Source organism: Suillus discolor (assembly GCF_016758755.1).
Source record: "Suillus discolor strain FC423 chromosome Unknown F5147scaffold_67, whole genome shotgun sequence".
NCBI classification, from domain to species: domain Eukaryota; kingdom Fungi; phylum Basidiomycota; class Agaricomycetes; order Boletales; family Suillaceae; genus Suillus; species Suillus discolor.
This window is the reverse complement of record NW_024541314.1, coordinates 148,662-173,899: the sequence shown is the minus strand read 5'-3', so window position 1 is coordinate 173,899 and position 25,238 is coordinate 148,662. Positions and strand designations below refer to the sequence as shown.

At 44.8% G+C, this 25,238-nt stretch overlaps 6 protein-coding genes across 6 annotated transcripts; 3 read left to right on the top strand and 3 right to left on the bottom strand.

Annotated features, from left to right (window-relative positions):
- Window positions 1–5,507: 5,507 nt before the first annotated feature.
- Window positions 5,508–6,747, bottom strand: F5147DRAFT_656473 (uncharacterized protein; the record flags this gene model as incomplete). Its single annotated transcript, XM_041434119.1, has 3 exons — window positions 5,508–5,546; window positions 5,575–6,231; window positions 6,388–6,747. 3 exons carry the CDS (start codon window positions 6,745–6,747, stop codon window positions 5,508–5,510), a joined length of 1,056 nt encoding a protein of 351 aa, XP_041288420.1.
- A 966-nt stretch (window positions 6,748–7,713) lies between these two features.
- On the bottom strand, window positions 7,714–8,385 carry F5147DRAFT_778161 (uncharacterized protein; the record flags this gene model as incomplete). The annotated part of the gene is made up of 3 exons (XM_041442088.1): window positions 7,714–7,827; window positions 7,876–8,202; window positions 8,260–8,385. 3 exons carry the CDS (start codon window positions 8,383–8,385, stop codon window positions 7,714–7,716), a joined length of 567 nt encoding a protein of 188 aa, XP_041288419.1.
- Window positions 8,386–12,753: 4,368 nt separating this feature from the next.
- On the bottom strand, window positions 12,754–14,723 carry F5147DRAFT_816938 (uncharacterized protein; the record flags this gene model as incomplete). The annotated part of the gene is made up of 5 exons (XM_041443586.1): window positions 12,754–13,093; window positions 13,127–13,191; window positions 13,246–13,322; window positions 13,387–13,879; window positions 14,250–14,723. Coding segments are annotated over 5 exons (1,449 nt in total), but the record flags the coding sequence as incomplete, so codon positions are not given.
- Window positions 14,724–19,035: 4,312 nt separating this feature from the next.
- Window positions 19,036–19,544, top strand: F5147DRAFT_583820 (uncharacterized protein; the record flags this gene model as incomplete). The annotated part of the gene is made up of 2 exons (XM_041431750.1): window positions 19,036–19,158; window positions 19,242–19,544. Coding segments are annotated over 2 exons (426 nt in total), but the record flags the coding sequence as incomplete, so codon positions are not given.
- Window positions 19,545–19,652: 108 nt separating this feature from the next.
- On the top strand, window positions 19,653–20,250 carry F5147DRAFT_583783 (uncharacterized protein; the record flags this gene model as incomplete). Its single annotated transcript, XM_041431747.1, has 2 exons — window positions 19,653–19,789; window positions 19,842–20,250. 2 exons carry the CDS (start codon window positions 19,653–19,655, stop codon window positions 20,248–20,250), a joined length of 546 nt encoding a protein of 181 aa, XP_041288416.1.
- Window positions 20,251–22,924: 2,674 nt separating this feature from the next.
- F5147DRAFT_557731 (uncharacterized protein) lies at window positions 22,925–24,372 on the top strand (the record flags this gene model as incomplete). Its single annotated transcript, XM_041430536.1, has 2 exons — window positions 22,925–23,251; window positions 23,980–24,372. Coding segments are annotated over 2 exons (720 nt in total), but the record flags the coding sequence as incomplete, so codon positions are not given.
- Window positions 24,373–25,238: the final 866 nt, after the last annotated feature.

Genomic DNA, 25,238 nt, shown 5'->3' with positions numbered 1-25,238 from the left:
GAACTACGAAATATCGGGTTTGACCCCTAAGCGTCGGAGACAATTCTCCTCTACTCGGATAATGATGATGCTATGGGGAGTCCAATATTTATGTAGATACATAGAAATCCAGAACCCTATAGGCGAAAGTAGTAGTGCAATATTTCGGGTCTGATGTCCTATGTAATAAGACATGATGTACTGTGGACTATGGGAATACATGTAATAATGTGGTTGACAATGTTAGCGATGTGAAAACAAGTAACTACGCACCTAGTGGGGCTAGCACAATGAAACTGGACATAGGTAGGATGAGTGCATGCAATATCCAATCAGCCGATGTGAAACCCGATGTCTGATGCCTGATGTCCAATGTCCGATGTTTTCGGGTTTGGTGCGTATTGAGTCGGATATGATAGGGAATGATTTGGGCAATGATTAGCATTCAACATGCATCAAAAAATAGACCTCTATGAGGCCACAAGGACTCCAAGCCCTACAGCGCCATCAGTTTCAGGATGGTAGGCAGAGGACATTTTAACCTTTACACCTGTCAGTTTGTGCAATGCGTGCCAAAATTTGGACATGAAGAGCTTATCGCGGTCAGATATTATCTCCTTCAGTAGGCCGTTCTCACAGAACCAATGGTCGAAGAATAATGTTGCAAAGCCCTCAGCTGAGATATTGTCCTTGCAAGGTATGAGGTGGATATCAGAATTAAGTCTGTCAGTCATGGTTATTAGCATATTATAACCTGAGTCTTCCAGTAGCGGGCCCACGAAGTTGATCACTACTGAATCTCCCCGTGCATCAGGGATAGGTAGAGGATGCAAAGGACCCATGGTACCCTTCATACTAGATTTGTTATGCATACAAGCTATGCATGAGGGGATGTAGGAGTCAATCAAGTTGTGCCTCATGTTGGGCCAGTAGTATGAGTTATGCAGGAGGCCATACATTTTATTGGCGCCAAAGTGTCCCTCCTGCTGCATTGTGAGCGGCATGGAAGAGGTGTTCCCACAGGTTGTCCACACATGGGATGACTAGTCATTCAGCTTGTTAAGAATGTGCTCAAGGGTCGGATCCAAAGGGCTTGGCTTCAGCTTGTGTGCTGTGCCCCTTACCTGAGTATGTGCCCCTAACTTCCAAAGGCTGTTGGATGATGTCTGAAGGTTGTCGGATGAGTCCGGAGTCCGATGTCTGATGTGTGGGAATTCCAGTGGACGTTCGGGAACGAGGGATAAGACTAATCCAGACGATGTCTGAACTAGAAAGGAAACAGCGGAGGACTACCAGAGGTAGAGGTGGAGGTGAGAAGTCTATAGGAGTCGATCCTAAGACTAGCGGAGGACAACGAGAGGAGAAACTCAAGTCAGACAGAGGAGGGAATGAGCAGAGTCTAAGATAATATTCGAACTGAGGAAGTACAAAGATTCTACAGGGTTTATATACTACTGAGGACTTAACGGAGAATCAGTCAGCACAGTCTGAAGCTATGCGAGGCTGTGGATGGAGTGTATAGAAAAGTCAAACACTAGTCTATCGGAAAATAGTAAATGAAGACAGAAATAAGAACATAGGAAAATCAAGGCGGAAATGAAATGAGGTATGGAAAATGAGCATAGTCTAACTGGAGAAGGAATGTACAAAGGGATAAGGCACGGAAGATAGATGCGGGTCAGATCCGGACAATAGATAGAAGTCGGCCGGATCCAGTGTGTGTGAGGAATGATAGCTAGATGAGAAGGGGTGAAAGGGGGAGAAAGGGTGAAGTGGGGTAAAACTCAAATAGACCTCTGGACGTGAGTATAGATTCGGCCCAAGGGGATTGCTACTGAGAACGATTCCTCTAAGTAAAATATGGAGGGGAAACTTAGAAACTGGTAAGAGTAACTGAGAATAGAAGAGCGCGAGCGAGCCGCCGAAGGTGTGATACAATGTGCGACCGAGTGGCCAAAAGTTTGACGGAGCGCGAAGATGCAGAGAAAAGCCAATGGTTTATATGAACGTGCGTCTAGCGGATATGCGAAGGAGATGCAATGCGATGATAAAGGGGGAGGAGAGTTCTGATGATAGATGCGATGAGCGATGTGTGAACGATAGCGCGACCATTAATACAGTGCGCGATGTAGTCGGCCGAAGGTTTTTAGACTTAGAGTCTGAGTGTTGCGTGCAAACGGATGATAATTTCAATAGCGGGAAAAGAAGATACATGAAAAATTCCTAAGTCTAAAGTATATATGGTAGCGCATGTAGCGCTGTTCAGAACCGAGAAGATAATGGTAATACGTATTAAGGGTCTATAACGCAAGTGACGAAACATATGCAATATCACCTTCGGAAATATAATCAGTCAATCAGTCTAATGCGAATGAGATAAAATACACACCAATGGACAAGCGGAGGACATGGATAGGACAGAGGAAGGATGCGTGACGAACCAATGAAAAGCGGATGCGAACCGAAGCGGATGCGTGAGGGGTGGCCGTCGGCTGACGATAGGAAGGATGCGCGCCATGGTAGTGATAGCACGTGCTGCGCTAGGTAGGACCTGAGGGACACTGCAAAAATAGCCTCTACGAGGCTACAAGGACTACAAGTCCTACACTGGAAATCCAGAAATGATGTGTGTGATAGGTCCAGGTCCAGAACACGGGATATGACACAGCTACATAGAAGAGTCCGTGTTCGTCACGCAATAGTCCTGGCAGGGAACCTAGGAGGCTCTCGAGTTTCCAGCACCATTCATCTTCTCCGTACCCCTTCAGAATACACTTCCAAAGTGTAGTGTCAGCCTGTATTGTCAGTATCACACCACAAACATTGTCCATTAAGGTATCAGTCCGCCTAGAGAGCGTGTCTGCTGCACAATTCTCGTCCCCTCTAATGTAATTGATTGTCATGTCGTACTGTGACATGTACTCTGACCAGTGTGCTTGGCATCTCGATAAGTCCCACTGTCGCTTGAAGTTCTGTAGGGTACAATGATCAGTGTATACATTGATGTGCATACCCAGGAGATCCATCCTCCACTTCTTCAATGTGCAAACGATTGCCAAGAGCTCTTTTTTGTGCACAGGGTAGTTATATTGGGCAGAGTTTAGCTGGGTGGAGTCAAAGGCAACAGGCCTTGCGGTTTCCCGCAAGGTTCCCCAAGACAGCATGCTACCTGTTGAAGGTTCAACGATACAGCGAGGCACGAACAATGGTCCTGACTGTATCTATAAATGTTGTAAGGTCACACGTTGCCTAGTCTGCTATACTTGAGACGACAAGTGCGTTCAACCCTAAAGGGGAAGCGAGTGCAGCAAGGATCTAGTAGTAGGTGCCGAAGGCGCTACTGGTTGGCGAATGCGAAGCGCGGGAAAGCGCAGGTGCACGCGAGGCGCGGGAATGTGCGAAGCGCGGGAATGCGTGCGCGTGTATGCGGAAATAAGAGAGAGTAAGAGTGAGTTTGCTTAAGTGATGATTAGACACTAGACAAGAGGTGAGAGATGCAAGCTGAGAGATATTATATGCGAGGTGCCAAGGAATAGATTTCAACTATGCTCTGCTGGGTAGTAAATGGGTATTGTTCTGGTTCAGTTCTTCGTCGTTCTTTGGTGGGTGAGTAAGTTAGTAAGTGTGTGTACTGCTGGCGCTTAAGTATGGCGCCTAAGCGCTGTCATGCGGAGCCGAAGTGCTACCGAGTAAGGTATGTAAGGATATATGTAAGTAAGGGTCCATGATAAAAATAAAGGTGGAACAATATGCAAATGTGAGAAATGGAAATATACGCACTAGGGAACTTGGTAGACAGTGGATGGATGCTTCCGGATGGCTGGCGCTATAGGGCGCTCAAGCGCAGGAAAGCGCACGCGCATATACATCGTGAAGCACGGGAAAGGCACGCGTGCGAGTTGTGCATTGCGCGGGAAAGCTGCGCCTCATGTAGGAATAGCTGTAGGAAGCATACAGAGTGATGCTACAAGTTCGTGCTGTATACTCCTTGGTGAAAACTGCAATATTGCACAAGGAGAGGCATGAGTCTCTACACCGTGGCATAGTCGGACATGTCACACACCAGGAATATTTTGTTGTCCCCTGGACAGTCGTGATCGATCATTGTTAAGCATTCAGGGCTGACAACAATCTTCTTGATAGCTTCAAAAGCCATTTGGTGCTCCTCCAACCAATTTGGAAAGGACTTGTCAGCAGCTTTCATTATAAGTGGTGTCAATACAAGGGTGTGTCTTGTGACATCTGGAAGGTGGTCTGCCAGGTATCTGATGATGCCCAGAAAGCCATGCACAACCATTGCTCGACAAGGCTGAGGCCAATCTAAGATCCATTGAACTTTTGACTTGTCTGCTTCAATTCCTCGAGTCGAAACATGGTGTCCTAAAAATCAATTTCTGTGTTGAAAAGCAAAGTTTTCTTTGGTGAGCAGTAGAGATGTGCCGAATGAAGTGCTGCCAGAACTTCTCATATGTTAGCCTCATGTTCTTCGAGCATTTGTGACCAGATAATAATGATGTCTAAGTAAATGTGGCAGATGCGTTGTGTGTGAGGAATGATAGCTAGATGAGAAGGGGTGAAAGGGGGAGAAAGGGTGAAGTGGGGTAAAACTCAAATAGACCTCTGGACGTGAGTATAGATTCGGCCCAAGGGGATTGCTACTGAGAACGATTCCTCTAAGTCAAATATGGAGGGGAAACTTAGAAACTAGTAAGGGTAACTGAGAATGGAAGAGTGCGCGACGTTGTGCTGATGCAATGCGAGTGCGAGCGAGCTGCCGAAGGTGCGATATGATGCGTGACCAAGCGGCTGAAAGTTTGACTGAGCGTGAAAGTGCGGAGAAAAGCCGACAGTTTATATAAACGCGCCTTTAGCGGAGATGCAAAGGAGATGCGACACAACACTAAAGCGGGAGGAGAGTTTTGACGATAAATGCAATGAGCAATGTGTGAATGTTTTAGTGTGAGTGTTGATACAGTGCGCGCTGTAGTCGGCCGAAGGTTTTTTAGACTTAGAGTCTGAGTGTTGCGTGCAAACAGATGATAATTTTGATAGCGGGAAAAGAAGATACATGAAAAGTCATAAGTCTAAGGTATATATGATAGCGTGCATAGTGCTGTTCGGAACCGAGAAGATAGCGGTAATACATATCAAGGGTCCATAACGCAAGTAACGAAACATAAGCGATATCACTTTCGGAAATATAATCAGTCTAATGCAAATGAGATAAAATACGCACCAATGGACAAGTGGAGGACATGGATAGGACAGAGGAAGGATACATGATGAAACTGACGAAAGGCGGATGCGAACCAAAGCGCACGCGTGAGCCACGGCTGTCGGCCAACGATAGGAAGGATGCGCGCCGTGGTAGTGATAGCGCACGCTGTGCTAGGACCTAAGGGACACTGCAAAAATAGCCTCTATGAGGCTACAAGGACTCCAAGTCCTACAGCATCCAATTAGGTGTCGCAGTGCAGCTGTCATGCGCCTCTGGTGTATGGCAGGCATGTTGCGCACCCCCATCAGCATCACGGTCCACTCATATTTTCCCCAAGGCATGTGTACTGCTAAGTACTTCATGTCATTGGGGCGTACTTGTGTTTGGAAGAAGGCATTAGTCATATCAATTTTTCCAAAGAACTTGCCTTTCACACAGTCCTTCAGTATCTCATCGATGCGTGGTAATGGGTGGTTGTCAGGCACAGTATTGAGGTTGAGTAGCTGAAAATTGTTAACCCATTGAGGTAACACTGTAGGGTCAGCCTTTGGAATGATAAATGCCAACGATGAGAATTCGCTCTCCAAATGTTTCAAACAGCCACTTTCGACGTGTGAATCTAGCAAAACCTTCCATGCAGCGTGATATTTCTTCGGGCAGTCATATGAACATTTCTGCACGATTTGATTAGTGTCCTTCAGTTGAACACGAAAGAGAACATTGCAAGGTAATGAGTCATTGTGAGGAATGTCCACTGGGAAACGATGGCGGAATTCATCCTTCATAGCTTTGTCCTTAGCTGCCAGCAGGGTCTGTTGATGGAGACTGTCAATCTGTGCGTTTATCACTCCAATGACATCAAATTCCCACACTGTCTCGCACTTGTCATCCATGATGGCCTTTAGTTCTGGTAGTACCTTGTTTAGTTCCCTTACCACATTCTTCTTTGCCCAGAACAACTCAGGCCCCCATGATGCTGTTTTGTTGGCAGGCGCTGTAGGAGGCTGTGGGCGAAGCAGGTCGTAGTTAGTATCCTTTACAATGCATGTTCTCAGCTTGTGGTCTATTACAATTTGATTATGCTGTAAAAAGGGTCCTCTGAGTAGCGGAGTACAAAGGTTGAGAGCCACAATTGCATGGACAGTTCATGAAGTATAAGCGTGATCAATAGAAGAACAAGAAATCTTGACGTAATGCGATAGACGGAATGATTGTTTCTGTTTTGGCGACAGGGCAAGGGTCACAGGTAGTGGCGTTGACAGTGTGCGCAGCCATAGACTGAGTTTCCAAGTGAAGTCTTCATCAATCAGAACTAAAGAAGAGCCATGGTCAATAAGTGTGGAGATTTGAACAGGAGACGAAACAGCCGGCCCAGTGACAAGACAATCCCAATGCAAGTGAGGAGTCTGTAAAGGAGCCACACACTCCTCAGAGTCAGTCCCATTGCCCAAGGCTGTGGATGGCATCACAACCGCAATTGTGTGGTTTTCCTCGACATCAATGGCGGCAACCACTCCATTACCCTTCTTAGCCTTCTTGGCTGCGATCATTGTGGCTGTCAGAGTTTTATATGAAGTCCCATCAGGGAAACCCTTTGGGCAAGTGCTCAATGTGTGACCTGCAAACGGTTCACGACATTTGAAGCAACCATTGTTGTCTCGCAGGAGTTGGTTGTCTTTCATTGTCCGTCAGTGCTGGGAGCCAGACAAAGGTTTTGGAGGAAGAGGAGGTCGCAGCTTGTCCTGCTTTTGCATTGAATCGTGTGCCTGCAGTAAATTTCTTCTCTCCGCCAGAACTAGCACGCTTGGCACGCAACACTGTAGAGATACAACAATTGCTGGGCACTACACGAAGTAAGTAGCCAGCAATATAAAAATGTTGTGGTCATGCACAGCCTAGTCTGCTATACTTGCAAGACAAGTGCGTTCGACCCGAGGGGCTTGCTGTATGGTATTAGAATAATCAGTTATATGAAAAGGAAGATAGTCCGAAGCGCGGGAAACAAAGTCCGAAGGTATAATTATGAGTCCAATGTCCAAAAATGTCGGGTCCGATGTTTTCGGGTTAGCAGGTTTGCCTTGGGTTGTGTCAGGCTTGCATTGGGTTTGCATTGGGAATATAGCAAATGTCGGGGATAGCAAATGGCAGGTTACTGTCAGATGTTTTGGATAAAGAAAGGATGATATTGTGGAATCCAACTAAGAACTACGAATATTGGATGACCTCCTCCTACTCGGAGGTAGAAAGGTAAAGTAAATAGGTAGGAGGCATGCAAAATATATAGTGTCTATGTAGAAATTCGGAGTGCTATAGGCGAATGTAGTAGCACTGATTTTTTGGTCCGATGTCCTATGTAATAAGACACGATGGACTGCAGACATGTAATAATGTGTTCTACAATGTTAGCGATGTGAAAATGAATAACTGCGCACCTAGCAGGGATAGATACGACAGGACAAGACATAGGGAGGACAAATGCGTGGGAAAATATCGGGTCCATCGGATTAGCGTCGGGTTTAGTGGATAAACATTGGATTGAGCGGGTTAGCATTGGATTGAGCAGATGAGTGTCGGATAACATCGGGAAGTGATTCATGTGTGATGAGCATTTGACATGCATCGGAAAATAGCTGAACACATGCTCAGCACAAGCTCGAGTGCTACAATGTGCTCTCTACTGCCTCCCGTTGTCTGGTGAGATAGCATAAGCACTTCTCATCAAGCAGCCACACCTTTTCAACCCATTTGCACAGGTTGTTCTCCGAAATCTGCTCAGTGTGGTAGTCCGCCGCTAGTTCTGCATTCATGTGCACTTCTAAGTGATACAAGATGTTAGCGTCTGCAAGGTGCGATGTCGTTCCTCGAAGTAAGGTGTTCTGCCCTTGGACGTCAACTGCCCACTCATGAAAAGGACGTTGACCTTGAGTTGACACCAGCATCTTCCAATGGACAGTGTCCGCCCATCCAGAGGGGAGCCAGTATCTTCTGACTTCAGTCATGTAGTCCTTGAAGGTGAGTGCATCTAGTCGCACTTAGTTGTCACTGTACCAGTTCTGCATCACCAGTTCTTGCATGCCCAATATGACCTTCTTTACCATCTCAATGTCCTTGACTTCCTTGTGCAGGAAGAACTGCATGCAAGCCATCTCCCATGCTCTTAATGCCTCCGGCGTAAGTTCACCTGCCATGAGGAAGGGTGGTTTGCTTACAGAGCATTGCTCAACGCAAGCCAACTTCAAAGATGTTGACATAGGAGGTGTGTCGGTTGTAGAGTCTGTAGAGTTACTAGATCTGCTGGTCGTGCACATGTGAGTTTGCGAAGGTGCAACCACTGTCACATTGATACATCAATATATTGTAACTACCCAGAAAAATCAGGTACTAAATAATAGGCTCATTTACAGTAGTAATGTATCAGAGATCCTCCACTGTCAGGCCCTTCCACAGTATTCCCACATATGATATTTTCGCATTTTCCAGCCCCACAGTGTGGGAATTACCCCACAACACCAAAAACATCACCTATTTTGGGAATCTCCACAATATCAATTATTCCTACACCCTCCTCACACCACACCACAATAGGTCCCTATCCATATATAAGTAGTAGTTTAGTATATATGTATAATGTAATGTAATAGACCGTTTTTTTTGTCTATTTGTGTGCCTGCTCCTCCTCTAGGACCCTTTCAACATAGGGTAGGTTACAAAACAATTTCGCATTTTTGCCCCTTTGATAGGGAGGTGTTCTGGAATGTTCAGAACATGTTTATAAGCATATATGAGTAGATTCCCATCTTTATTTGACCCCCTAAAGTGTCCTACATCAATAGATATAACACATATGCAAGAAAACATAGAATATGTTCCCATTTAATTATTTCTAGGTGAACAGACTTGAAAAAAATGATTCCCAGCATCTATTCAACAATGGGAACAATATATCAGAAGCCCAGGACCATAGGAGAATCCTCTGTTGCATGGTGTGTCCCTTCTCTCCTGGTAGTTTACCCCCTGTGAAAAAATTTTCCTGTAGGACCGGACCTAAATTAAGGTGAGGGATATATTTCTATGTATATTTGGAGTAGATCTATCATATAGCCAGCCCAGAAAACCCACAGGATCCTTCTACAGGAACAAAATAATAGAAAATTGCATTTTTGACACTTTTGATGGTTTTCAGTATCTTACTCTTGCATAAATAATGCAACCTATTCATATATTATTAGCATAGCATATATACTTGATTTTTATGACAAGGATCAGCTCAAAATAGGGTGCACATGTGATATCTGATGTACAGGGAATATTTCTACTGATAAGAAGCCTACATAGTAATCAAGCCTGTGATAAGTGATCAAAGACCTAGGATACCTCTCATATATATCCCTGATGATATATTTAAAGTTTTAGAAAGATCCATGAAGAACTGAGTGAATGGCAAGTAAAATGACATATGTATGAAAAATGACAATTGACATATTTTCACACAAAGTTATATTTATATATAGTACAGCTCAAATATTTTATTAAAAATGTGTAGGATACATGGTAGACTGCTGAAGGAACCTATATTACATATTGCCCTGAGGTTAGAGGGTGGTGGAAGGAATGTGGTGTATATCTAAGTTGACCCAGCATTAAAGTCCTACCACTGCCCAACTGACCATTTTCGATGTTTTGGGTCTTTGAACTTTCCCACACTCAATTTCATATCTATTTCACTTCCTCAGCACTCAATTTTTGTTGGATTGTTTTGTGAATTCAGATATATGATAATGAATATATTTTAAATCTACTCCAGGTGTCTGATTATTAAATTTTGATGTTTTAAAAGTATGGGCCCCTTATCAGTAGAAATAGCAAGCATTCACACTAGCTCAACACTCTGGCCTATTTTGAGCTGATCCTTGTCATAAAAATCAAGTATATATGCTATGCTAATAATATATGAATAGGTTGCATTATTTATGCAAGAGTAAGATACTGAAAACCATCAAAAGTGTCAAAAATGCAATTTTCTATTATTTTGTTCCTGTAGAAGGATCCTGTGGGTTTTCTGGGCTGGCTATATGATAGATCTACTCCAAATATACATAGAAATATATCCCTCACCTTAATTTAGGTCCGGTCCTACAGGAAAATTTTTTCACAGGGGGTAAACTACCAGGAGAGAAGGGACACACCATGCAACAGAGGATTCTCCTATGGTCCTGGGCTTCTGATATATTGTTCCCATTGTTGAATAGATGCTGGGAATCATTTTTTTCAAGTCTGTTCACCTAGAAATAATTAAATGGGAACATATTCTATGTTTTCTTGCATATGTGTTATATCTATTGATGTAGGACACTTTAGGGGGTCAAATAAAGATGGGAATCTACTCATATATGCTTATAAACATGTTCTGAACATTCCAGAACACCTCCCTATCAAAGGGGCAAAAATGCGAAATTGTTTTGTAACCTACCCTATGTTGAAAGGGTCCTAGAGGAGGAGCAGGCACACAAATAGACAAAAAAAACGGTCTATTACATTACATTATACATATATATACTAAACTACTACTTATATATGGATAGGGACCTATTGTGGTGTGGTGTGAGGAGGGTGTAGGAATAATTGATATTGTGGAGATTCCCAAAATAGGTGATGTTTTTGGTGTTGTGGGGTAATTCCCACACTGTGGGGCTGGAAAATGCGAAAATATCATATGTGGGAATACTGTGGAAGGGCCTGACAGTGGAGGATCTCTGATACATCACCACTGTAAATGAGCCTATTATTTAGTACCTGATTTTTCTGGGTAGTTACAAGGACTGATACATCATTTCTACTGCTACTGGTGGCAACTGAGGTATTTAACAAGCTCAGTGAGGACAGTGTGGAGAGTGTGTTCGCTGTTGGTTCAGTTCGGGGCAAGCTATTGACAGTTGAGCTCAGTTGTTTAGCTTTGCTGCGTATCGTGGCCAACAGTGGTATAGAGGCACAGGAGCATCAATAAGACAGCTTGTCTGGCTATGGGTAGTGATGGGTTGACCGAATGAGGTCAATTCCCAGCAGTAGAGTTCCGGTTTAAGACAGTACAATCAGTTACAGCAAGGATTCTTAACAGTTACAGAGTTACGTTCACTGAACGTTAAAAAAAGTGTAATGTCATCAATGACAAATGACAACACTGACAAAGATCAGATGGTGATAATGTGGATGAACATATGAGATCAAGGGGGGTATCGTATGATGAGTCCTCAGTACATGTATCTGATGGTATATATAGGGATCCGTGTCACAAGCAGTGTCTAATCAGAAGAGTGAATAGGTATTGTCGAAATGCATCATGTGTTGCATCATAGGCCGAATGTGTCATAGGTAAGTGTCATGCTTACAATCATCACCTGAAGACGATACACATCGATGGGACAGCAAACACATCAGATCGGCATGGTTCATGCGAGTGAGTGAAGTTTGTTCTCCCACAGCACAGACAATATTTTTAAGAGATGCAACTACACCAGCATTAATGCTCTGGGTGTAGTACTGGTCAGTGGTCAAGCGTGCATGAACCACTGTGAGAACTTATAGCCATTTGCATGGCAATGAATTTCCAAAACACAATGCCACGACAAATCGCAAAAAAAACATGACCCTACAAACCCACTACCTAAAGGTAGCAGGAATTTGACACAGCATGGTCAGCTTCAGGGAAGCATATTTTCGACAGGAAGAATGATTGATTTTGTGCATTGTACATCTACAGTCATGTGTTTTTGCGAGTTATGGCAAGTGTCTTTCTGAGTCTTTCCAATGTGGCCAGTGCTTGTTGTTTTGTTTTGATTTTATCTGAGCTACTCAATCAGTATGTATTGTGTAGTTTTTCTGCCCTTAAAACCATTCATGCGCTTGAGTGTCATGCATCAGACAAACAGAGGGAGACTGTGCACCCTTAGACAGCCCTGCACAGAGCAACAGTGTCCACAGAAGGGGTTCTCTCTATACTATGACACTGTATAGAGTAGATAGATAGCTTGTACAGAGTATACAGGAGCTTATACAGAGTGCATATTAGGCTAGACAGGATGTTGCAGAGGTAACACAGAAAGGCTACAGAGCCAAGACACTGTGGGTACGATGACTGAATAACTTGATTCTGTGGGTAGGGGTCTGCCAGCACCTGATCGAAGTTTGACTGGGCTGACAGGGAGATCTCACCAACATAGTCGGCAACATCGGCATGCGAAGGGATGGACCATTTTTGGTCTCACGTGATGCCAAAATGGTCGTGCACATGAAGACCATTTGCAAGACCAATCGTAAGTCACGTGACATTGTTGAAAAATCAAAAGGGAAGGAGAAACACGCGGGCTATTTGTGTGGAGGGGAGGAAAGGAAGGAAGGGGAAGAGCATGCAAGATGCGAGGGAGGTGGCTTGAATAAACAAGAATACTGAAACGTAAATATACAAAAGAGGCCATTAGTTGTAGAATGTGCAAGTAGCTAAAGAAAGTCAAAGACAAGCCACGAGTGTATGCATGAAACAGTTGAAAACAGAGATACTACTAGGCCCAGTGCTCCTGGAGGTACTCGACGCGAAGGTGCTTGATGCAATTATGCTCTGTCAATAGCGCATCTGGCATTGTTGCATCAATCTCGAGCTCCTCATACAACTTGAACAGCACTGTCCCTGATTCAAGTGTGGTCGTCCTGTCAAGTAGCATCATGGCAAATGCTTCCTGCTCGAGTGCAGGACTTTCACCCGACAGCTGGAGGAATACTTGCTTGTAGATTTGCTTGACCGTTTCGAGGAAAGCACACAGATGGAAGCACTTGCCATCTGAGAAGATGCCTGGTGGCTGTGGCCAAGGTGGAGGTGGCTCAGTTTGGGACACCTGCTTGGCACTGTCTGCACAAAAGCCCTGTCAATGATTGTACCCTGAGTTCTCTGGACCAGGGTACATATTGGTCTTGCAGTGGGAGCATGTATGGGCCTTGCGAATCTGAATTAAAGAGAGAGTGAACAATGAGTTTTAAAGACTCAGACTTGGACTCACCTTCTTCCCGGACTCAGTCTTGATGAGCTCAATGACATGACAATGTCTTCTCCAGAAGGTTTCTGAGCCAGAACAAGCTATATATATGTAGTTAGTGGGTGAAAGAGTGCAAGCAAGGTGGTGCCCGAGTGCCAGACTCACACTTGAAGTCGTTCTTCACCACACGATTCATCACAATCACTTCAACCTCGCCAAGCTTTCGGAGAAGTGCCTGGGGGTTCTTTCTCACTGTTTGAAGCCCGTTAGCATAGTTCTTCTCCTCCAGGCAGCTGTTGTAAGTCTCTGTAACTACAGCCCACTGTTTGGGCGTCATCTTGAAAGAAATCCATGTGAATTCTGCCCTCATGTCCATGAACAAATGGAACTCAATGTTGGAGGAGATTTTCATGGCGCGGGCATCAATGCTCATTGTGATAGTGAAGAAGTGCTGGGAACAGGACATCCCTGGAGGCCTCAGAATGGCTGCGAGGGTGGTGCTGTTGATGGTGGTGGCAACAGGACCGTTGACTGTCGTGGCTGGGGGAGTGGAATTGCCAGGTGTGACCTCGGGAAGTTGACAATGTGAGGGAGCCTTACAGTATGGCAGCCGGCTTCTTAGTTTGAGATAGTGGTCCAGTGTGGCAGATAAAATCCTCTGCAAATGGCAGAATCAGTAAATACTAAAGGCATGAATTGAAGAAGAATGGGAGGAAAGTGAAGTTTTTCATATGAGGCGGCAGATTTTTCATAAGATGGGTCGTTAGTGGAGGAAGGTAAGATGGGAGGGAAGAAGGTAAGATGGGAGGTAAGTGAAGTTTTTCATACGAGGCGGTGAATTTTTCATAAGATGAGTCATTAGTTGAAGAGGGGAAGATGGGAGGGAAGTGAAGTTTTTCATATGAGGCGGTGAATTTTTCGTAAGATGAGTCGTTAGTTGAAGAGGGGAAGAAGGGAGGGAAGTGAAGTTTTTCATATGAGGCAGCAAATTTTTAGTAAGATGGGATGGGAGGAAGGTGAAGTCTTACCTGATCTGTTGGCGATGCAGAAACTTCTGGAGCATGAGGACCAGTGGTGGTCAAATGCTGCACAATTTTGTGTGGCCGCTTGCATGCTACAGCCCTTGGTTGGCCAGAATCTTCAGGCTCACTTTCAGAGACAACAATGATGTCATATGCCTTGCGCTTCTTGGACTTGGCCTTACTGGCATCAGAAACTTCTGCCATGGGCATTGTGGCCATTGTGGGTGGCCGTGTTGGTGCCTGAGGTTGATAAAGAAGCTGTGGGTCAATGTTAAGTTCTGCAAGCATTTCAGACCTCGCAGACTGTAGTGCGAGGTCAACTTCATCACCATCACTGCTTGGTGCCTCAAGCAACTTCGGGCCAGTCATATTGAGCTCAACCGGTGGCTCCAAGTCTTCAGTCTTGATGTCCAGTAGCCCACCAAAGGTGGTAGCAAAACTCGATGTGACAAGTCCAAAGTGTTCACCCGATGGGATATCCTTGAGCTCTGGCAGGTAGGATGTGGTGGTGATGGCCTTTTCTTCAAGTCGAAAATGGTTGAACAGCTTTGCGATTCTGTCAATGAGGTGAATGTGATGTGAGCCGTGAGTTGATGAGATGAAGTCTGATTTTTGCGCCCTTGAAAAGGCAACACGAATGTTTCATCAAAGAACGAAGTCGTGGCAAAGGCCTGTGAAGGTCACAATTCCACTGGTATGAACACACTGAGTGAGTTCCAGCCTTTGTGGGACCCCTCCACACGACTTCCAATGGTTTGTATGTCCTGCCACTGACGTTCAAGGCAACCTTTCCACACATGCTTTAGCTGTTCTTCATGAACCTGAAATTGACATTAGCTGTAGTTTGAAAAGAGGCATTGCCAGGATGAACACTCACTTTACGTGCCCCTGCTGACCATACACTACCTTCATGTGCCCATTTCTCAAACATGGAGGTGAGTCTTACCTCCTGCTCATTCCAGTCCCAGTACATTGTAGGATTCCCACCCTCAGTGTGTGTCTTCAGGATACAGGCAGAGATCTCTGCAACTACCTCGTTTTGGTGAGGATTCTTGGAGGGATTAAGGATTGCAGTCGTGTATCTTGCTCTTGAGAATTAGCTTGTAGATTTAGAAAGGGAAAAACAGTACTTGCCTCATAATGAAATGCCAGACATCAAGTTTTATGGTAGCATCGGGGAAAACTGCATTAAATGCATTGCGGACATGACAGCAGTTGTCAGCAATGAATATTTCAGGTGGAGGGACATCAAGCACATTGCACCGTGTCTTGAGGCCTTCGAGAACCTCGCTTATCTTGGCGTTTGACTGGCCATGACAGAAGCACTATGTAATTGACCATCAGTTGAACTTAAAGTTGGGTTGGTGCAAAATGACTTACCCAGCCCACAATCTCACTCCTCTCATTCATCAGACTTATAATTTCTCCCTTCAGGACCTTTGACTTCTGTCTCTCTCGGCTTGTCACAGTTGCTTTTGTAGCAGCACGAAATGTATTGTCGAAGGAGATGCTGATGCCTGTCCATTCGTTTTAGAGTAAGGTTAGTGGATGCCGATGTCAAGTGTGAAGCAGAGCGTCTCACCTGAAAGTGTGCAAATGTATTCCTCTGATTCTCTTTCGCATGTTGCTGACACAAATTCGTGGAAGACCTTGCTGACGATCTCATTCGAAATAGGCTTATCATTGTATTTATTTATATTGTAAGGATCTGAGAAGACTTGAAGTGCGTTTGGACTGAAAAACTCCATCCCATTTTGTGTCATTTGACGGGATTTCCATGCTTGAAGGTAAGCTAGCTTTCGTCTGTTGTACTCAAGTAGATAAAATTCTAAGTACTATGTTAGACCAGTGTGCAAGATACCAGGTGGCACCACTCACGCTGGATGTTCTCTGCAAGAGTTCCTGCCATAGAAGACAGGCATAGCTCAATCAATAGATCAAACAACTTGCGTGTTACAGCGCATCTGTAAAAGAATATTGGTATGTCGCCTCCAGACAATGTGACTCAGCGACTAAACAACAGGAATACAAAAACTCATTGAGCTCACCTAGAATAGACCAGTGGGACCATCTGCACCAGAAATTGGGGTTTGTCATTGTAAAGCAATGCCCTTTGAGGTTTGTCTTTGGATTGCATCTGTTGGAGTCCGCCTCGCTACGCTCATGTTCAGGCTCTCCTTTCCTACTGGTCGGATCACTTCAACAATTCTCACATTGCAGCTGTGTACCTATTGCTGCTTCATCAAGCATCAAACCATGCACGTCCCGAGGACCTGTCCCAGTTCACCCATCCCACTGAATGTTGTCTGAACAGTTGCACCATGGACATCTTGCAAGTTTGTGATAGTAAAATGGATGAATAACGTGAAGTGGCTTTAAGTACGAAATCTCTGGGTTGACTGCAGGCTCAGACTGATTTCATTTTCGAGGATATAGGTATGATGGTGGCATGAAGCGAGGGCCAAGGATAGGCACCTTGTGGTCCAGGCATGGTTGGGTGAGTGCCTTACTTGACCGCACACGTGTCTTATCCGAGATATAGTTCACATATTCCACGACTTCAGCCTCCCATTCATATTGGCAGCATGGTCGTGAGTTGGTCATGCGGTTAGCATGACCTGTCCATAACTCAATGCATTTTTTGACCTGTGTTGGTAGCTAGGTCAGTTCCTCCTTGTCTTACCAGACGGTTTTCAACTCATGCTTACTGCACTTTTCCAGTTTGCTTCGAATCTCTTCTGTGAGTCTTTCGGCTCCAATGCTGACAGTAGTTTTCACACTATGTCTGGTTCATACACGGACATCACTTGTTCCGTGCTCTGAGGGAAACTAGAAGGTGGCAGCAGGAGGAATAGAGTGAAGGGCAGGCAGAGTGGCAATTAGGGGTCCACTACTGGTGAACTTTGTTCTTTGACCTTGACGACTTTGACACACGCTAGTATCTTGTACCCACTGAATTATATTACTATTTGTCACAAGTTGCTGTTGCAATAAATTCCTTATCAATCCTGGTCGGTGGGAACAAACAAATTGAATTCAAACTAGTCACAATACTAATTGTACCACTTAGTACCACATAGCTAATACTCAATGTCACCTCTACATCACCACAACGTCTCTTCTTCCTCCAAGGCTCCCGGGGGACAAGCTACCAAAGAGGAAAATACAGAGAGAGCAGTGAAGCTACTCACCAGCAGCAGCTCCAAGTCAGACACCAAACCTGTCAATGTCCATGTGGACTATCAACTTCATGCTCAGGATGTTGTGTGCTTTGCACAGTTTGGATATGACGAGCACGTCAAGCAACTTGCCACATGCTTGGGCTTTCATCTGACAATAATTCACAATGTGTACAAACATGTCAGCAGCTTCAAATGGACAGAGAAAGTAATAAAGGCCATGCGTACCGCTGCCTTGGAGTGTGCCAAAGGAGAGATCGAAGAAGAGTTGGATATGGAGGACCTGTATGCAGGAAAATGAGTTTGAGGGGATGAGCGATGAAATGAACATAAAACATACCTGATTCACTGTATGTATTCAATCTTGGTAGTGTTACCACCTATTATTCCCACATATCCCAGTTAGTAAAGTGGTACCACGGTTATCACAGAACCACTTAATTAAGCCTGAAGGCATTCCTATGCAGCACCGGTGGTGCACACTGGCAGGTTCTATAGAGTTGTACTTAGCTTTTCTACCTTATGTATGTAGTATATAGCACCAGCAGTTTATTTAATAACATGGCTCAATTTGGCAACTCTGTCACCTCACATAAGCAGCGCAGTGCTGCCACCCTTGTGCTCATCGTCTACCATGATGAGCTCATACATTGTCCCCTTTTCCACCAGTTTTTTTCTCATTTCTTCTACTCTATGGTATAACTATGTCTTAGAATAACAACCGAGGTATTGTTGTCTAACTTGCTTGCAATCAGGCAATAAATCAACATAGTATGTGGGAAACCTCCTCAATGCCCTTCTTATCATCAACAATATCTGCAGCTTCACCATTGCCCTTGAACATGCGAACCTGCCACTCTGTAGGTGGTGTCTCTAGCAAGTGTGTTGTCCATGTTGGCCCCAAACCAAGGACACTCCGTGTTGGAGCCTTGCATCAACGGCAAGAAGATGCACGCGAGCTTCATGCCTCACTCCTCAAGAGTACAATTCTTTCTTCTTGTTGGAGTTGTACTTATGATCTTCCAGAGCTTCCTTTGAGAGAATGCGAGTGGCTACTGGGTGCTGAGAGCAATCAGAGCAGACCAGGCTCTTCATCCGCAACACCATCCGATACCTTTGACTTTTTGGCCTATGACATGGACATAGATGCTATGCTGCCTCCTCCTGGTGAAGAGGGTTTCACTGTCAGTCATGCAGGAGATGAAGTCACCCTTTATAAAGAACTAGAGCAAATTACAATGGCTCAACCAAGGTATGTTCTTACTCATTAGTTTGTGGGCAATGCACTCACTCAGAAACCATCAACAGAAGGGTAGATACCCGTGATCACTCTGAACGCATTGCATGCCAAGTTGCAGACTGGGCTTCTCAATACAACGACCTAACAGATGCTCTTTTGAGGTATAAGGCAGATTATGAACACCCTCCTCTCTCGGACAATGCATCAGAAAACTTTTCAATCAAGGTTGTAGATATATTCGGTATGTTGCTTTCTATAGTACAGTGTTTGCATTCTTAACCTTAACCTGCTTGTAGAGCACCATGTGCGCACTTTCAGAAGTGTTTCACCATTTTTAAATGTGTCCCTACTCCACTATGGCTGCATAGGTAGCTCGCCTATTCACCCAACAACTGCTATAACTATCCGCACTCTTGATGTATACCAGCAAAGTCACCGAGTCTGCCCACGATTCAGTATCCAAGCTCAAGCGAAAATGCTGTGTGCCCTTCATCATGTAAGTACATCTCATGTCATTCGCTTCTAGTACTTGTACTTACATACAATTAGGTTCATTTTCACCGCCACCTAGCCGAACAGCTTTGTGTGGCATATGACATTTATCTTGAACTCAATCGCCGTATAAACTCCCACCTGGATAAATTCCTGGGTCATGACATGGACAATTGGCACATTCTTAACTCATGCCCAGCATGCCAATACAGCCTCATAGATGAGCTGCCTCTTAAGTTTTCTTTTCTCTGTGCATGTGATGGCAACAACTCTGCTAAACTCATTGATCCCGCAATACGCAGTGGTGAGGAACGTCCAGACCCTCACTCAGGGATGTCATCAATCTGGCTGACCGAGTCCTATGTCAACCAATTCAAAGACAAAGTTTGATCAGCTCATGCTCATCAAGGGCAGCAACGGCCTGCTTCCAGTGACCCTGATGATCTGTGGATTGGCGAGCCTGACTCAAATGACTCTGCAGAGCCATACAGTGTCTGCATGGACCATTGGCGCAATGCAGCTCCTGAGTCTTGGAAAAAAATGTTTGCTATCTTCAAGCAGTCCAGCATTTTTGTCACCATCTGTCGGCACATATTTTTGCTTATGATATGTGACATGGTCCGAAGTGGTAAACTGTACATATTTCAATTCGTGCTCTTTCTATATATAACACTTACTTGTTGTCAGGATGAAATACCCAATTGCTAGTGTGAAGAAGCTGATGGATGTTTTTGGCAGCAACATCCTTTTCGGTTATGACATCAAATGTGCCTTCAAGAAGATCCTCCTTTGCAGCTTGCTTGCAGATGACATGAAGAGACTCAACCTGCAGGGCATTGTGCCCACTTTTCACGGGCATGTGCACAATCATCTTTGCCAACTCGAGCATCATTCAAAGCACAAAGTTGGTGCTGGAAAAGAAGACTTTGAGACATGTGAACGTGTTTTCTCTGAGTCAAATGCACTTGCTTGCGAGATTCGAAACACCACTAACTTCCACCGCCATCAAGCCTTGGATGAACACTTCTCTTTCGCTGACATGGACAGGTATGCTGCGCTATGTAAGTCCCTGTTCGTTTCTTCAACTCTAGGTTAACAATTCACATAGCCGACTTCATCTATAACAATTACGTCCAAGCACTGACATCAATATCAACCACGGGCATTTTTCTCATGAACTTCACTGTGTCAAACCCTACCACTGACATTAATTTAAGCTGATCTGGATGACGAGCGTCTTTTTTTACAATGGCTCACACGCAAGAAGGATGAATCTACCATCGAAGTTGATTACGTCAAGGCATTGAATGATTATGATGAGGCACAGTTAGTATTTGTCTTTTGGCTATGCTGGTACCAACATTACACTATATTAGGCTTGCATATGAATCAGCACAAGCGGAGTTTGCGAAGCTCAACTTAGGACCGAATTATTCTTTTGTGGATGTTGGGAATATTTGACACTGTCACACCCATGCCACGGTCAAACATGATCAGAAGCTGGAGGTAGTCATTGATTACAAACATCAGATTGCACTATCCTCAAGATGGGACGTAAACCACCCTGAGCACATCAAAGCACAGTCGCTCATTACTCATCATCTTTTCCACAAGGCAGTGGATGACATTAAATGTCTCGTCATCATGTGACTGTTGGAGTTGACAAAGTTACAAATGGGTGGTCTAGGTAGAACTCGAATGCCTTTTGAAATGTAGTCTTTAACACTCGTCCTCACAGGTTATAAACTTCACACCCAGATCTCCAATGCACTGAAAACTTGTGCCAATGTGATTCAAAATGCGCTCAATCACTACAATAAATATGTGGCTCAGCTTAACCCTCCTCGCCCTGCGTTGCAATGGGAACAAATAGTCGAGTACTCATTTCTTGCCAAGTTTGACTTACTACGTGAAACCGATGGCAAGATGCAGTCCAAGCACTGGGCAAACCCATCTTACCGTCATGCTTCCACCCAATTCATTGAGCAGCACTGCGCTAACAAAGAAATACACAGGCTCAATGTCGAAGTTGGACAATTGCTCACGAAAATACAGTGTAGGACTTGGAGTCCTTGCAGCCTTGTAGAGGCTATTTTGTGGTATCCCTCAGCACCCTATTACTTTCCTACATGAAGCGCAGCTTTCCTGCGAGTCACGCATAGCGGCCGCTACTTTCCCGCAATGACTGCAATGTTCCCCCCCGCATGCACAGCCGCGCTTAGCCGCCACTTTTCTCGTGCTTCATCGGCCAATGTTCCACACCCATCCATAGTCCAAAGCCAACCCAATGGTACATTATTTCATGATTATATTAACATATCAGACCATTTTCGCATCGCACCACCTTTATTTACATATAGCTTTACATAACTAACTCGGTAGCACATCGGCTCGGTTCCACGTGACAGCGCTTAGCGCTATACTTAAGCACTAGCAGTACATACCATTCAGTAGCTTGTTTTTCTGGACATTCCAGTAGTAAACTCCCATTAGCCTACAGTTGGTAGCCATTGACAATCAGTATCCATTTACCGCTTGCATCATATCCATTATTGCCTCGCTCTACATCTATTTCTATTGTCCTTCGTCTCTGTTATCATCCAAACCCCTCATGCATCAGCTGCTTCACAGCCACATCTTTCCCGTGCCTTCGGCCGCCACTACATTCCCGTGCTACGCGCGCGCACCCGACACTTTCCCGCGCTTCGCATTGGCCAACAAGCGGCACCTTCTGCATCCATTTCTAGACCTTTGCTGCACTAGCTTCCCCTTTAGGGTCGAACGCACTTGTCCCACAAGTATAGCAGATAGGCAGTGCATGACCTACAACATAAAGATATCAGTTTGGAGCCTATAGCACCACTCTGAGTTGTAAACACACACTGGGATGATGGGATTGATTACCCACAAGCAATTGCATGGCTGCAGTCTGATAATTCACCCCTTGCAGTTGAACTGCAGCGACGCTGGATGCATCTGCGGTCAGTAAATACCCATCACCTGTGGCGCATCGAGCAGATTATGGAGCTACCAGGGTATAATGGGCCAATGGGACCCAGTACTCGCAAAGGTCGGACTGAGGTAGTGTCACCGCCTCCTCCACATCAATTACCGCAAGATCAGGATGACATAGGTGAAGGTGATGCAGATGAGGAAGCATTCAGGCAGTTGGAAGATGTGTATACTTACTTCGAGGGACTTGATCACCATCGCGTGGACTTAGAATTAGTGTAATTGTTGGTAGCGTGAATGTATCTCTTGTATCTCATCCAATGCAGGTTTACTATGAGTATCTGGTGTAAATGAGCTTGAATGACGACTAGCGTACAATGTACTTGGTATTGCCAACTGAATAACCAAATTGAAGTATGTTGATGCACACCGTTGTGATGCTGTTGAGTGCATACTTAATCTATAACTGAGTTGCATGGACTTAATTGTAACTAGTGTATGATGTACCGGTAATGCAGACTGAATATCTAAATTGAAGTATGACCGGTAAGGTATTACTGGTACATCATACACTAGTTACAATCAAGTCCATGCAACTCAGTTATAGATTAAGTATGCGCTCAACAGCATCACAATGGCGTGCATCAACATACTTTTGTGATGCTGTCGAGTGCACGCATGATAATCGATAACTCAGGTGAAGTTGCATGGACTCAATTGTACATAATACAATTGTGCGTGTTTCAGCTCATGTATGACTTTGCCAACTTTGTAACAACCTTGCTCCCGCCATTATCCACTTCACCATGGCACATCCCACAGATTGGAAATCCTCTCTGTTTTACAGACCTCCCACTGTGGATGGCATGAAAGAACTCAACACTCTAATTGCTTGCCCTCAAGAGCTTACCAGGATCACTGGATCAGAACCTCGTTGGACATCTGCCCTCTTATCTTTGCAAGCACATGGATCCCACAATGACGGCGGGCACCTGGAGACCAACGATGGCTTTCACACTTTTACTGACTTGCATTATAGGACTGGGTTTTCCAAAGTCCAGAAAGCTACTCAGGACAACAGATTGAATAATTGGGGTTCTCGTATCACTCACACCGACAACATCTTAAACTGTATCTTTGATCTTGTGCATGTTACGTGAACTAGTATAGTTCTTCTTGACACAAGTGCAAATGTGTCTGGTGGGATGTTGAGGGTGTCTTACAAGTTGATCGAAGGTCAACAGGTCTCTCCATCGATGTCGGTAAGGTCCTCGGACCTCGTCGAGATGAAGGGCTAGCGAGAATATGGCTAAGGCATGGGGAGTGACTTAGAAGTGCAATCAGAGGTTCAAAGAAGCGAGTTGATTAGACAAGCTGGTTCAAGGTGAACCTGGTTCTGGGATACAACCTAGTAGATTAAAGTAAAGAACTAATACAATAATCTGTCTACTTATATATGTCTGTACATAAGGGTTCAAGCTCAGTTCGTATCTGGGGATCTATGCGAGTCATGGTGAGTCAGAGATAACAGTACATGAGGTCGACCATGAGGATCAGATAAGATACATGAGGCTTAACCTCTAATCAAGCATGAGGCGCCTTGAGGCACTCCGGATCTACATGAGGGGGCATGAGGCAACATGCACTGGTCTAGGTGTTCATGAGGAGTACAGCCTCTGGGGATCAGGTACAAGGCCTTCTAGGCCAGGGGTGGTGTCACAGCGGTCCAGACCACTGTCATTTTAAGTTCTGGCAGTGTGCCGCCGCATTGGGAGTCTGGCAGAGCGGGGACTCCTGTAGATGTTACGGTAGACTGTAACAGTGCGTTTTCTTGTCTTTGTATCATTCAATCTACTAACTATATGGTTACTAGTGCACTATTCTCGACAGGTTAACGGGTGGCTCAACTATCGTATTGCACCATCCAGGTGCAACATCACCGAACGCAGATGTTGTACCAGAATCCCTCAAAGCTGAGGTGTACATCAACCCTAGGGTCCTTGCCAAGCATCAAGAGCTCCACCCAGTACTCGCACAGATTACACAGACCTTCATCGCTGACTATGCGACTCCATTGGCACATGCCTTTGCTGTGACTCGCAGTCGCAAGTGGGGTAAATCAAACACTCAACAAACACCTTTGAAAGGCAAAGCGACTCCTTCCAAGGGCAAGGAAAAGATTGAAACCATACTGCCTCTAGTTCCCTCACCAGTATCTCCAAACTCTGCGCACTTTGTCTTTCATGGACATCCAGCTGGTTCTTTAGAAATTCTCCTCAACTCATCCTCCCATTTCTTATCTTATGCACCTTCATATGATGGCAATGTTATATGGGAGCCGACTCAGATACAAATCAGGCATGCCAGCACTGATTACAACAACAGTGGGGGCAGTGCTAGTGTGCCATCTAGTTCGCATCCTTCCAGCTCACATCCTTCCAGCTCGTGTCCTTCCAGCTTGCGTCCTTCCAGCTTGCATCCTTCCAGCTTGCATCCTTCCAGCTCACATCCTTCCAGTTTACCTCCTTCCATTTCACGTCCTTCTCGTTCGTTTTATGCCAAACCAAGTAGTGCAGGAACTGTGAGCGCAAATATGATGCATAAGGTAAATTAACTATTATATCCAAGTAGAGTGCCAATCTAACTTACCTGCAGGAGACCCAAAAACTTGTGTTACATGTCAACAAACCTGCCAAGTCCCTGCATGCCCCAGTCACATTCTATGAGACTTCAGACAGTGACGACGACGATGTTTTCAACTCTCCACAATGATATCCCCCTGTAACCCCTACATCAACTCGTTCAGTGAAGAGGGCTGTATCATTTGTGCCTCCTCCCTCACTCGTCACCTACTCCATATCTGAACCACAAACCTCTCGTGTATCAACACTTGTCCCATTTGGGAAGAAGACCGAGACTGTTCTGGAAGAGCTAGGGTATCCCAATGCACTTCATTCTATCTGTGCTTCAATTCAGAAACAGTACCTTGCTAAGAAATGAGTTACAAAATTGCAGGAGCTTGCTGATATTCCCAAGGAGCATGCCGAAGCTATTGTCAATGCTATGTTGCACGATGTCACGCTTTCATAATTTTTTTTCAAAAGTTTTTGTCCCATATGTATGCTCAATTTG